The sequence below is a fragment of the Anolis sagrei genome, chromosome 4 (genome assembly GCF_037176765.1).
Source record: "Anolis sagrei isolate rAnoSag1 chromosome 4, rAnoSag1.mat, whole genome shotgun sequence".
NCBI classification, from domain to species: domain Eukaryota; kingdom Metazoa; phylum Chordata; class Lepidosauria; order Squamata; family Dactyloidae; genus Anolis; species Anolis sagrei.
This window is the reverse complement of record NC_090024.1, coordinates 122,278,758-122,293,235: the sequence shown is the minus strand read 5'-3', so window position 1 is coordinate 122,293,235 and position 14,478 is coordinate 122,278,758. Positions and strand designations below refer to the sequence as shown.

General features: G+C 39.7%; 1 protein-coding gene across 1 annotated transcript in view; it reads left to right on the top strand.

Moving 5' to 3' along the window:
• Positions 1 to 14,478, top strand: part of RGL1 (ral guanine nucleotide dissociation stimulator like 1) — a 101,727-nt gene that overhangs the window by 77,089 nt on the left and 10,160 nt on the right. The window contains exons 11-15 of the mRNA XM_060774492.2: positions 687 to 773; positions 2,575 to 2,607; positions 4,766 to 4,887; positions 12,848 to 12,937; positions 13,157 to 13,286. Of these exons, the coding sequence (XP_060630475.2) occupies positions 687 to 773; positions 2,575 to 2,607; positions 4,766 to 4,887; positions 12,848 to 12,937; positions 13,157 to 13,286 (462 nt within the window). The remainder of the gene's footprint in view (positions 1 to 686; positions 774 to 2,574; positions 2,608 to 4,765; positions 4,888 to 12,847; positions 12,938 to 13,156; positions 13,287 to 14,478) is intronic.

Genomic DNA, 14,478 nt, shown 5'->3' with positions numbered 1-14,478 from the left:
AGATCGGCCTCCTCCCTCTTGACCTTCCAGAAAAAGTAAAAACCTGGCTTGTCGAAGGCTTTCATGGCCGGAATCACTGGGTTGTTGTAGGTTTTTTCGGGCTACATGGCCATGTTCTAGAGGCATTCTCTCCTGACGTTTCACCTGCAGCTGTGGCAAGCATCCTCAGAGGTAGTGAGGTGAGGATGATGCTTGCCATAGATGCAGGTGAAACGTCAGGAGAGAATGCCTCTAGAACATGGCCACATAGCCTGAAAAAAACTACAACAACCCAAAAACCTGGCTCTTTGAACAAGCATTTGGAAACAGTGCAATAGACAAACACGGAACTATATGATATCGAATTGTGGAATGGCTCAGAATATGTTTTTGAACAATGAGATTAACAGTGAAGTCATTGGTTTTATATGTTTTTAAGGGGTTTATTGTATGTTTTTTTTACAAATTTGTTTTAAACGTTTTAATTGTTTTTGTTATGGCATCAAATGGCTGCCTGGTTGTAAGCCACCTTGAGTCACCTTCAGGTTTGCGAAAGGCAGGATAGAAATATCACAAATAAATAAACAAATAAATAAAGAGGCTGGACCCTGGCTATGTAGGACGTTTGAATTGGCCCCAGAAGCCAATGACTAACCATTGAAGATCAGGTAAAATGACTAACCTATTTGCACTGCCTTCTTGTACAGGGCATAATGCAAGGCACGGTTCCTTACCTCGGTACTTTTCTGACTGATCTGACAATGCTCGATGCGGCTCTACAGAACTATGTGGAGGTAGGTTTTCATAAGAAAATGTATATGTCTGCATAGTTCATTCTCAGTAGTCTTGTAACTAGACCAGTACTTAAATGTTTAATCTGTTGCATGTTTTGTGTGTCTTTAAAGAAGCTCTCCATGGTGCCGAACATCCTATTGAGGAACAGAGTCAGCACCATGGAAAGTTCCCTTAAAACCCTCACTGATCAAAGAATAATAGAATCCTAAGGTGGGAGGAGACCACAAGGGCCATGCAGTCCAACCCCCTGCCATGCAGGAACACACAATCAAAGTACTCCTGAATATCTAGCATCTGTTTAAAAACCTTCAGAAAAAGAGACTGCACCACTCTTCAAAGCAGCTCTGTTAGGAATTCTTCCTAATATTTAGATTGAATCTCTTTTCCTGCAACTTGAATCATTTGCTCCCTGTCCTAGTCTCCAGAGCAGCAGAAAACAAGTGTGCCCCCTCCTCAATGTGACATCCTTTTTTAATATTTAAACATGGCTATTGTGTCCCCTCTCAACCTTCATTTCTCCAAGCTAAACATACCCAGCTTCCAAAGCCACTCCTCATAGGACTTGAATTCTAGACCTTTGATGGTTTTGGTAGGGGGCTGAACCTCAAAATCAAGAGACCCAGTGTCAATGGAATGATAAATTCACTCCACTTATCAGTGATTTTTTCTAAAAAAAACTTTACCATATATAATGGAGTATAAGCCACCTCAAATATAAGCCGAGGCACCTAATTTTACCACAAATAACTGGGAAAACATATTGACTTGAGTATAAGCCAAGGGTGCGAAATGCAGCAGCTACTAGTGAAATTCAAAATAAAAATAGATATCAATACAATTACATTAATTGAGGCGTCAGTGGGTTAAATGTTTTTGAATATTTACATAAAACTGTAATTTGAGATAAGACCGCCTAACTCTGATTAAACCATTATTCTAAACTTCTTCAATGTAAATGTGCTTATGTATCCTTCCAATAATATTAGAGTAAAATAATAAATGTAATAATAACAACAACAATAATAAGAGTAAAATAAGGGAAATGTAATAATAACAGTAATAATAGAATAATAAATGTAGTAATAATAATAAATAGAGTAACATAATGGAAATGTAATAACAGTAATAATTGAATAATAAATGTAATGATATTAATAATAATCAAGTAAAATAATAAATTTAATAATACTAATAATAATAATAATTGAGTAAAATAAGCGTGGAGCAGAAAGGTAATGGAGTTGTTGACCAAAATTTGGGAGGACTGCAGATTCCCCACACCTGCACTACAACTTATATGATTGTAGTGGTATAAAAATGACAGTTTTGTTCAATTATGCTGGAAGAAAAATTGGGGAAACTTGCCATAGGATGTGGTTAAGGTGGGCGCTGCTTCTGATAAATGGTTAGAGGCCCAAAGTTGCACCCCCAAGTCATTTGTAGAGAGACAAGAACATCCTGCAAGTGAAGAGAGGTTAGGTTCTTAGTACTGATCCACATTTGATGATCCACATTGCTGTTGGCATAGTTACATTACTATAACATTTAAAGAGGACAGGAATGCCTGCCTTCCAACATTGTAAGGCGGGAGCAGTTGCTTGTCATCTCTGAAAAATAAGCCTCTCTTACAGATTTAGATTTAGAATTACTATGAAAGAACTCAAATTCTGAAAGATTTGTCATTTTGTATAGCATAGGGAGGCATGAACATTTGTTTTTGTTAAAGTTGGATGATTGCTCTATTGCAATTGTACATGTTGGTTTTGAAATTAATCTTTTATGCTTGTTGTTTCCTTACAGGGGGGACTAATAAATTTTGAGAAGAGAAGACGGGTAAGCTTGCTCTATCTCTAATCATTTACTGGTATTTTAATTACCAACCATTTGTATCCTGGGTTTTTTGTATCTCAGCTGCAAATGGAGGGAGTAGATGACCCAACAGGATATATGAGAAAGCCTTCTTAGCTGGGTTCATGAAGTTGGCCTCGGGATACATAAGCTGCTGTTGGAGATAGCATGGGTCTTCTAACATGAACAGGAGAGCAATTGTGTGCCTCCCTCCTGGTTCTCATCTGAATTGATTGGCCATCCTATCAGTGGTTCTCAGCCTGGGGGCCCCCAGATGTTTTGGCCTTCAACTCTCATAAATCCTAACAGTTGGTAAACTGGCTGGGATTTCTGGGAGTTGTAGGCCAAAACACCTGGGCATCCACAGGTTGAGAACCACTGCTGTGAATGGATAATTTACACATTTTTAAAAAAGTTTTGGGGATGTTATCTAGGAGTAGTTTAAAAAAAACAAAACAAAAAGGTTGGATGTCAGCAGAACTTTGAAGAACCTACAGAGCTTGCGGACTGTGGAAATTTGGGAGCTGTAGTTTAAAGAAAAAACTACTTTCAAACTCTGATAAAGTATGTTGACACATCCTGTTATAATTACATTTTGGCTAGGTGATAGTTCACTATTTTTTTTACATATTTTAAAGATTTTTATGCCTAGGGATCAACAAATTGTAGAAGACATTTGTATGATTAACCAAAGCAATTATCATTATCATTAGGGCATGCCCCTGCCTAATAATGTAAATCTTCCCCTACTTTAACCTCAGATTGATGAGCAAAATAATTAGTGTAGTTTTCCCTCTGTTGTGACAGAAAATAAATATTTCCATATAGCCATGTATAAATGTGTGAGAGGAAGCCACAGGGAAGAGGGAACAAGCTTGTTTTCTGCTGCCCTGGAGACTAGGATGCGAAACAATGGCTTCAAACTACAAGAAAGGAGATTCCATCTGAACATGAGGAAGAACTTCCTGACTGTGAGAGCCATTCAGCAGTGGAACTCTCTGCCCCGGAGTATGGCGGAGGCTCCTTCTTTGGAAGCTTTTAAACAGAGGCTGGATGGCCATCTGTCAGGGGTGCTTTGAATGCCATATTCCTGCTTCTTGGCAGGGGGTTGGACTGGATGGCCCATGAGGTCTCTTCCAATTCTTTGATTCTATGATATTCTCTCCTATTTGAATGTCCTGATGGGTTATGGAAGAATTATTCTGTGGAAAAGCATGCATGTTTTTTTGTGCAGCCTTTCTGCTCCACGCTTTCTGTGCAAAAACTATGTTTTAAACCAAGTTTGCTGAGATTTTTTTTGTACAGCAGACATGTTTTCTGCACAAAAATATTTTTGCACAGCCCTCTTCCCCATGAGTATTTTTCTCAAGGATAATTTCCTCAATTATTTTGAGACATTTGAATACCATAGGAACTGCATAAATGTCTCCCTGTTTCCAAAAATGATTCAGCAACTCCAGGAAATGAACAGGTTAGAGTATTCTTTTTATCCTTACCTCTGCCACAAGAATGGATGGGGTCCATGTTGTTATGTAGCAGAAGGTAGAGGACAAACCGAAGTGAATCAGGGAAGCACTACTTGCTCTGATGACAGCAGTCCTTTATATACTGATGTGTCTACTGGATAATGGGAGTTCCAGCAGCCCAGCAGATAGAGAGATAGAATTTGGCACTTCTACTATCAGTTCAGGGCCAGGAAGAGATGTGCAGGGCTTATTTGAGGATAAAATACGATGTGCTGATCTTCACCAGCCATCTCCAGTTGGTAATTAGTGTTTACTTATGGGGTGCAGGGAAGTATGTTGATTATCTGCTCAGCACAGAACTAAAACAGACCACAGAGAAATCGTCCATCCTTCTATACACCCAATGTTAAGAAAGTACATCAGACTCACTTTGCTCACCTCTTGCCATGCCATGTGGGTCGAATGAAATAATTGAATTGAATATATACAACCATTGGTCAGCAGACTTTCCAGAATAAGGGATGCCATCAGGTTTGCTAAATCCTTTGTAATAATAGTGGATCTGTTGTGCAGTGTTTAACATTTCCAGTTGCCCTGCATCTGTCTGGCTATTGTGATCTGGGAGGGGAACTGTATTTTCCTCATTAAGAATCACATTCTGATACTTACTTTCACAGGAGTTTGAAGTAATCGCTCAGATTAAGCTGTTGCAATCCTCCTGCAATAGCTATTGCATGACATCAGACAGAAGATTCATCCAGTGGTTCAGGAAACAGCCAGCTTTAACAGAGGAAGAAAGGTGAGGTGAAGCTTTCTTATATCATCCACAAGAGACTTTTAATAATAATAATAATAATAATAATAATAATTATTATTATTATTATTATTATTTTACTGATACAAAAACACAATATGTCACATCAAATGAGATATACTGTATATAAGACGACTGAGCGTATAAAGACGACAACCCCCAACCTTTCCAATTAAAATATAGAGTTTGGGATATATTCGCTGTATAAGACTACCCCTCTTCCAGTGCACACCAAATAAAAATTTAAAAAGCATCAGATTTGATTTCAATATGGTAATTTTCCTATTACTGTACCTCCTTCTCTGCCTCTCAGATCTCGCATACAAGGGCGGGCCAGATAGGTAACAGAGGTGTGTTTGTCTGGCACTCTATCTCTTTTTTCCATACCCCGGGCGCCCCGGATGCTTGCAGCTTGCTCTGCCCTTCACTTACACCTTCCTGGTGAGGCGCCCCTTCACCTCACCATTGGGACCGCATTAAGTCCACGTATCCTGATGAATGGATTTTCTTCTACCGTACTTGTACAGCATTGCCCTTAATGCTTTCATACAGTCGCTGCATACGGCAGGGACACGGCCACTGCCATTTTTGAGCTTCCCCCACCATATGCGGCAACCACAGGTTCTCCAATCCAATTGGAAGTTTCAGCACCCGCTCTATAAGACTACTCCCACGTATAAGACTACTCCCGTGTATAAGACTACTCCTGTGTATAAGACTACTCCCGCATATAAGACTACTCTCGTGTAGAAGATTACTCCCGGTGTATAAGACTACTCCCGTGTATAAGACTACTCTCGTGTATACTTCTCAAGCATCTAGGTCTGTGAGATGTATTATTATTTTAGTTCTTTACTGCCTCTCCTCATGGTGCGAAGCAGGTCACAGCACAGTCAAAACACACAAACATTGCAAAAATTCTATAAGCATACATATGAAAATGTAGTTCTATATAAGATACATATTAATAAACATATTTCTATAAAATACATATTAAATACACAGGACAAAGATTACAACACAGGACATGAGTTTAACATTCATGCTTAAAATTGGCAGATTCTGTGTTGATGAATGTCTGTATAATTTTAAGGATGTAGTTCTTATTTTGCTTTTGCATATGTATTTGTACAGAGAAATGTGCATATATTATTGTACTCTTTCTATTTTTTCCAAATAGTAAAGGGAGTATCACTGCAAGGTTGATTCAGAATGGAAGAGATCTGGAGCCTTACAGTGGCTCAGTCGGGTTTTCCAGATGAAGGGTCCCTCGCACTTGTTAGGAGGCATTATGAAACAATGTCTTTTTCTCCTTATCAGATATTCTGTAATGTAGATTTTCTCCTCCTGTAAGAAGCAGTGGAAAACTAGGGGAGGGTTGTGTTGCAAGAACTATAGTGTATTAAGTCTCTCAAAAAGTCATGAATAAGGCAGGCCAAGGATTAAAATAAGAGGATTCCAATCAATGTGTCCTGAGGGCCTGCTATTGAGCCTCTCAATTGATGATATGTGAGCTATATGTGGCCTAAAGGGTCTTCAGAGGGTAAGCCCTAGAGGGTAAGAGGACTATTTCACTATGTTTTTGGACCCTTTCCCCAGGCCATTTTAGGTCTAGAAGAAATATTTACTGTTTCTGCTCACTTCCTAGTTGGTGAAGGAGGACTAAAAAGCTCCAGTGACTCATAGTGAAATGGAAAAGATCCTCTATACCCTAAAGCACGGGTCCTCAAACTTTTTAAACAGAGGGCGAGGTCACAGTCCCTCAAACTGTTGGAGGGCCGGATTATAATTTGGAAAAAAAATGAATGAATTCCTATGCAGACTGCATATATCTAATTTGTAGTGCAAAAACAATTAAAAACAATACAAAAATTAAAATTAAGAACAAATTTAACAGATATAAAATAATTAGTATTTCAATTGGAAGTGTAGACCTGCTTTTGGCTGATGAAATAGGATTGTTGTTGTTGTTGTTGTTGTTGTTGTTGTTGTGTGCTTTCAGGTTGTTTCAGACTTAGGTTGACCCTGAGGGAGGGGTGGGTAATTGACCTTGGAGGGCCGTATCTGGCCCCCGGGCCGTAGTTTGAGGACCCCTGCCCTAAAGGGTGGTTTGGGGCATTTTGGAGCAAAAAATATTTTGTATCAGGGAGACATGTATTCATTGTCTCCTTAAAGCAGGTGTGAATCATGGACCACATGAAGCACATGGGATCCCTAAGTGCACCCCTCTGATGTCCCCCATTGAGAAAGGACAATTCTCAGTCTCTCACACACATACTCACCCCCAACCCCCAGAACCTCCTGAAAATGTGGCAGGTTGCTGCTTCCCAGCTCCCTCCTCCAAAAATCCAAAATAAAAAAATCAGCCAAAATTGTGATTGGAAGGGATGCTGTATCACTTTGGATATCCTGAAATGCATTAGTGGGGCACTTGTGCTACCTGCAATGAGGCTACCTTCATGTCCTCAGAAGCTGCTACTCATGGAGGTGGAGCATTGGGCAAGGAGATATTGAATGCTTTCTTTAATTACACTATATAACAAAATTTGAAACATTTTTCTGTTCCTAGTTTGAAAGTGTTATTCCTGTTTAATTGTGCAGTCCTTACTTCAATAGTGGCCATTATCCTCCAGAAACTTCATTTTGTGACTGCCATAAACTGTGTTGAATTGGTTGAGACTACATGAGATATTCATTGAAAAACTATAGCAATATGTGCTGCAGTTTGTCCTGCAAAAACAAAGGTTTTGCATTTTGCACCGGGACTGTGGCGCAGCTGTCTGAGTGTCAGCTGCATTAAGATCACTTCTGACCACAAGGTCATGAGTTTGAAGCCAGCTCAGGTCGGAGTGAGCTTCCGACCAGTTGTGTAGCTTGTTGTCTACCTTTGCAACCCAAAAGACAGTTGCATCTGTCAAGTAGGAAAATTAGGTACCACCTATATGCGGGGAGGCTAATTTAACAAAATTTACAAGGCCATAAAAAAGACTCAAGCAAAGCACTCCAGCAAAAGCATGCGGTGAATGCAGAAGTACTTCATCAGCGTTGCAGATGGATGATGAAAGCGACAGCTCCCCTGGTGGCCAGAAAAGTTAAATAGCCTCTGACTGTTTGTCTATATTTGTTGTGTCTCTTGGCATTGAACGTTTGCCATATATGTGTACATTATAATCCGCCCTGAATCCCCTGCAGGGTGAGAAGGGCGGAATATAAATACTGTAACTAAATAAATAAATAAATAAATTTTAATAATCCTTTTCCATTTTTTTATGATAGAACCAATTAGGAAATAACATTTATAACCAGGAACAAAATTCATATTACTTATTATTATCATTGTCGTTGTCATCTTTATTTATATCCTGCCTTTCTTCCCATGGGGACTCAAGACAACTAACATCACAGTAAACATTTAAATAGAAACAGTGTGGTAAAAACAGAATGCTTTTAGTATAATGGGAGAAGGGGAACTGTACATGAAAATAGATATGCTCTCACTCGATGACATGCTGTATAACTCCAGTTTAAACTAGTAGAAATCACCAGAATGGTTTACTGTCAGGTTCCAGGTGGCTCACTTACGTAATTATCTATTGATAATTTCTGACCATTAGGTTAGCCAAGAATCTCTTGCCAGTATCAAGAACAATTCAAAACCCATATATAAAATGCACAGTTATTTATTTGCATGGGCTTCCTTTACTTTGTTTTTTTTCCCCGTGCCCCTTTTGGCTTCCTCCTGTTTCTCTTTAAACATCCTTTCCTGTTGTTTTGTGCTTTGACTTAGAGTATGAGCCTGCACCTGGGAGTTCTGTTTAAATATAGTCTCTAGTAAGTTTCAGATGTTTTTTAGCAAATATTTTGAATGATGGTAATGGACATTGTGCACATCTGAATACACAGTTAGTGAAGTGGAGCTTTAACCTTCAGTTAGTTTCTGGGCAAAGTACAAGGTGTTAATGTATCGTCGAAGGCTTTCATGGCCGGTATCACTGGGTTGTTGTAGGTTTTTTCAGGCTATATGGCCATGTTCTAAAGGCATTTTCTCCTGATGTTTTGCCTGCATCTATGGCAAGCATCCTCAGTGGTAGTGAGGTCTGTTGGAACTAGGAAAATGGGTTTATATATCTGTGGAATGACCAAGGTGAGACACAGGACTCTTGTCTTCTGGAGCTAGGTATGCATTCTAAAGAAAATGCCTTTAGAACATGGCCATATAGCCCGAAAAAACCTACAACAACCCTACAAGGTGTTAGTTTTGACCTTTAAAGCCCTACATGGTTTGGGTCTAGGTTACCTACAGGGTTGCCTTCTACTATACAATCCGTCCCGAACACTGAGATCCTCTGGGGGAGCATTTGCTCCTGCTTGCCAGAACTCAATGGCAACCACCACCCAAAGGACCATACATCGGCCACCCCATGACTGTGGAACAACCTGCCGGTAGAGCTCTGACAGCTAGATCAGCTGTTACAATTTAAGACAAGTGAAGATCTATCTCTTCTGTCAGGCCTCCCCAGACAGTTTTAATGACAAATTTTAAACTTGCAACTTACGTTTAATCTCTGTTGTGTGTATTTTAATATGTACCAAGTGGAAATATGTTTTAATTTATTTATTTTATTTATTTACAGTATTTGTATACCGCTTTTCTCACCCCGAGGGGGACTCAAAGCGGTTTACACATAAGTAATGGCAAAATTCAATGCCAGTACAATGTTTTAATATATTTAAAAGAATGTAGGTGAATGTGTGTTTTCCAGTGTTGTAACCCACCTCAAGCCATGAGGAGAGGCGGGCAAGAAATTAATAACAGCAGCAGCAGCAACAACAATTCATATACGCATATACAGGCATGTGAGACCTAGTTCACCAGTTACCAGAAATAGTCCTTTACTCTGATGACATTTTTTTGCGCATTGAGTTAGGATAGAGTGGGTGGCTAAGTACCAAACTGCCCACAAGCTCCATTGCTTGCTCACATTTATATATATTTATATATTAAAGAATAAGCCAAGATGTATATTTTAGGAATTGTTTTCTGTCCCTATGTGTTGTGTCATAATGTATTGTCGAAGGCTTTCATGGCCGGAATCACTGGGTTGTTGTAGGTTTTTTCGGGCTATATTGCCATGCTCTAGAGGTATTCTCTCCTGACGTTTCACCTGCATCTATGGCAAGCATCCTTGCCTGCATCTATGGCAAGCATCCTCACCTCACTACCTCTGAGGATGCTTGCCATAGATGCAGGCGAAACGTCAGGAGAGAATGCCTCTAGACCATGGCCATATAGCCCGAAAAAACCTACAACAACCCACTGTTGTGTCATACAAAGAAGAAACAGATAACCGCCTTGTGTATGAAATATTCCCAAATACCTTTCTGTGTACCTTTGTTAAAACAAACTGAAATGGCCAAAAATGTCAGAAACACTTCTGACCTTGAGATTCTTTATAAAACAAAGTATTACAAAAGTAGGTTGCAGGAATGTGGTAAAATGTACTTGAAATAGAAGTCATGGTGTCTGAGATGGAAAGAGTGCTCTGCAGACACCCAAATGAGGCTCTAGTTCAGGGGTCCTCAAACTAAGGCCCGGGGCCGGATATGGCCCTCCAAGGTCATTTACCCGGCCCTTGCTCAGGGTCAACCTAAATCTGAAATTACTTGAATGCACACAACAACAACAACAACAACAACAACCATCCTATCTCATCAGTGAAAAGCAGGCTCACACTTCCCATTGAAATACTGATAAGTTTATATTTGTTAAAATTGTTCCTTATTTTAATTATTGTATTTTTTAGTGTTTTTGCACTGCAAATAAAATATGTGCAATGTGCATAGAAATTCATTCATGTTTTTTTCAAATTATAATCCAGCCCTCCTACAGTTTGAGGGACTGTGACCTGGCCCTCTGTTTAAAAAGTTTGAGGACTCCTGGCTTAGAAAATACATTAAATATGAAACAGTGAAACTGAATTGAAGTTATACAGGTCAGTGGTTCCCAACTTTTGGCCCTCCGGGTATTTTGGACTACAGCTCCCACAATTTCTAACAATTGGTAAGTTGGCTGGAATTTCTGGGAGTTGAAGTCCAAAACAATTGGAGGTCCAAAAGTTGGGAACCACTTATATAGGTTGGACTGAAGTATATAGGCAGCCCCAGAGTTACAGGCATCTGACTTACATAGTTAAGAATGGAGGTTAGTCAACAGAAATTGAGAGGAAGTCTACCCCTCAGAAGGGAAATTAACTCCTGGAAGAGTGACCTGATGCTTTAACATTCAATGTGAATAATGCCTTGGAATATTAGGCTCAATATTAGGATCAACCAAAGCAAAGATGTACCTACTCTGGACTCCCTGCCTTCTGATGGCTGGCTAAAACCTTTTATTGAGGCAGGCTTTTAAAGATCAAGTCAGGGGGTGCTGTGGTTTTAGCTATGAATAGGGTTTTAATTGGTTTTAAGGGTTTTAACTTTATTTTTAATGCCATTAATATTTAATTCTTTTAAATGTTCATATATTTTTAGATTTTAAATTGTATTGATTCGTTTTACTGTAAGCCACTTTGAATCTTCTTCTTTAGAGGGAAAAGTGGAGGTATAAATAATAATAATACCTGTATTGTCGAAGGCTTTCATGGCCAGAATCACTGGCTTGTTGTAGGTTTTTCCGGGCTATATGGCCTGACGTTTCGCCTGCATCTATGGCAAGCATCCTCAGAGATAGTGAGGTCTGTTGGAAGTAGGAAAATGGGTTTTTATATCTGTGGAATGACCAGGGTGGGACAAAGGACTTTTGTCTGATGGAGCTAGGTGTGAATGTTTCAACTGACCACCGTGATTAGCATGTAATGGCTTGGAAGTGCCTGGGGGGAATCTTTTGTTGAGAGCGATTTGATGTGCCTGATTGTTTACTCTCTGTTGTTTTGCTGTTGTAATTTTTGAGTTTTTAAATAGTGGCAGCCAGATTTTGTTCATTTTCATGGTTTCCTCCTTTCTGTTGAAATTGTCCACATGCTTGTGGATTTCAATGGCTTCTCTGTGTAGTCTGACATGGTGGTTGTGAGAGTGGTCCAGCATTTCTGTGTTCTCAAATAATATGCTGTGTCCAGGTTGGTTCATCAGGTGCTCTGCTATGGCTGACTTCTTTGGTTGAAGTAGTCTGCAGTGACTTTCATGTTCCTTGATTCATGTTTGGGCAATGCTGCGTTTGGTGGTCCCTATGTAGACTGGTCCACAGCTGCATGGAATACGGTAGACTCCTGCAGAGGTGAGAGGATCCCTCTTGTCCTTTGCTGAACGTAGCATTTGTTGGATTTTCTTGGTGGGTCTGCAGACAAAAGTCCTTTGTCCCACCCTGGTCATTCCACAGATATATAAACTCATTTTCCTACTTCCAACAGATCTCACTACCTCTGAGGATGCTTCCCATAGATGCAGGCAAAACGTCAGGAGAAAATGCCTCCAGAACATGGCCATATAGCCCGCAAAAACCTACAACAACCCAATAATAATACCTGTTTTTGAAAACTCAGAACTCTTAATCTTGGATTAAAATAATAGAATAATAATAGAGTTGGAAGAGCCCACATGGTAACCCAGTCCAACGCCCTGCCATGCAGGAAAAACACAATCAAAGTACCCCTCTAACAGATGGCCGTCTCAACTCTGGAGCTTCCAACACACTGTGCGGCAGAGTGATCCACATACTACCTGTAAATATCAGGAGCATATATAAAATGTGTCTATGTGGCATTTATTCAGTCCATCTCCAGTAACTGAATAATCTTGAAAACCAGTAGCTCTTACTTTTAACAGTTCCTAACTGAAAGTCACACACTATTTTCTTTAACAGCTGACAAAGTTTTGTTTTGAGGAATTTTAGCCCTCAGTAGCAATATTTCCTGAAGCCCTAATCACAAGATGCTCTCTAATTTTACAGCTATACCCTTGCTTGTGAGATTGAAGCAGCTGTTGACACAACCACCACATCTCCAAACTCCCGGAAGAGCATGGTGAAGCGGCTAAGCTTGTGAGTATGACTCGATGGATAGTGATTTTGGAGCAACTGGCATGCGAGTTATACTAGACTGCATTATAAATAGCCACAACCTAAATGCGTTCTGCATCAAAGTAGAATTTCCCGTATTTGCAGAAATTCACATTCACTTTTCTTCCTTTGAAACCTATCCCCACAATAATTTGAAATAAAAGTAATATTGTAACAATATTTGAAAAATTGTCTTTCTAGGTTATTTCAGGGATCCGATGTAATTTCAAATACTACGCCCACCAAAGAACAGCCAAGCGGGAGCTCCGGGGAAAGCATGGCATCTGAAAGTGTATCGCCTTGCGAGTCACCAGATGGGCCACTGAAGAACGTATGTATTCGCAGATATTGGGTCAAGGCTGTTCTTAATTTTCCAGAAGGAAAAAAAATGTTTTTAGTAGTACTGCTAGAAGCAGCATTATAACTAAGTAATGCCCACTGCAATTCTCAAAGACCGGGGTAGCCCTAGCATTATGCAGAGTGAAACAGCTGACTTAGAAGAGTGCATGTCATGAAAATGTTAATTATTTGCTTTGTTATCCGTGTGATTTACTAAAAGTTGGAAGAAGGTGGCATATTTTGCACTTTGTATTGTCAAAAGCTTTCATGGCCGGAATCACTGGGTTGTTGTAGGTTTTTTCGGGCTATATGGCCATGTTCTAGAGGCATTCTCTCCTGATGTTTTGCCTGCATCTATGGCAAGCATCCTCAGAGGTAGTGAGGTCTGTTGGAACTAGGAAAGTGGGTTTATATATCTGTGGAATGACCAGGGTGGGACAAAGGACTCTTGTCAGCAGGAGCTAGGTGTGAATGTTTCAGCTGACCACCTTGATTAGCATTTGATGGCCTGGCAGTGCCTGAGGCAATCTTTTGATGAGAGTTGATTAGCTGTCCCAGATTGTTTACTCTCTGTTGTTTTGCTGTTGTAATTTTAGAGTTTTTTTAATACTGGTAGCCAGATTTTGTTTATTTTCATGGTTTCCTCCTTTCTGTTGAAATTGTCCACATTTTGCACTTTGCTTGTTATATAAAGGTCTAAAATACATGTTTTTGTGCCATTATGTTTTATTGCTGTAATATGGTAATAAGTGTTTTAATGTTTAATTCCTGTCTTCTGATATTGTGTGATCATAATTATGGCATTGAATGTTTGCCTTTTATATCTGTGTGAACCGCCCTGAGTCCCTTTAGGGAGGGAATGCTGTCTAGAAATAAAGTTGTTGTTGTTGTTGTTGTTGTTGTTGTTATTATTATTTGAAACACAAAAAAAGATTAGTACACAGCAACAAAGGTCACTTTGCTGGCTGTTGTATTGAATCACACGTCGGACAGTTCCCAAGTGTCTAGGACTGTGTGATGTATCAGCGGATAATGCATGCAGATCCCAGTAGGGTGACCTTTTGCAGCTGACAGATGGTAATTTTGTCAGTGCCGATTGTGTTTAAGTGCAGGCCAAGGTCTTTAGGCACTGCACCCAGTATGCCGATCACCACTGGGATAACCTTTACTGGCTTGGGCCAGAG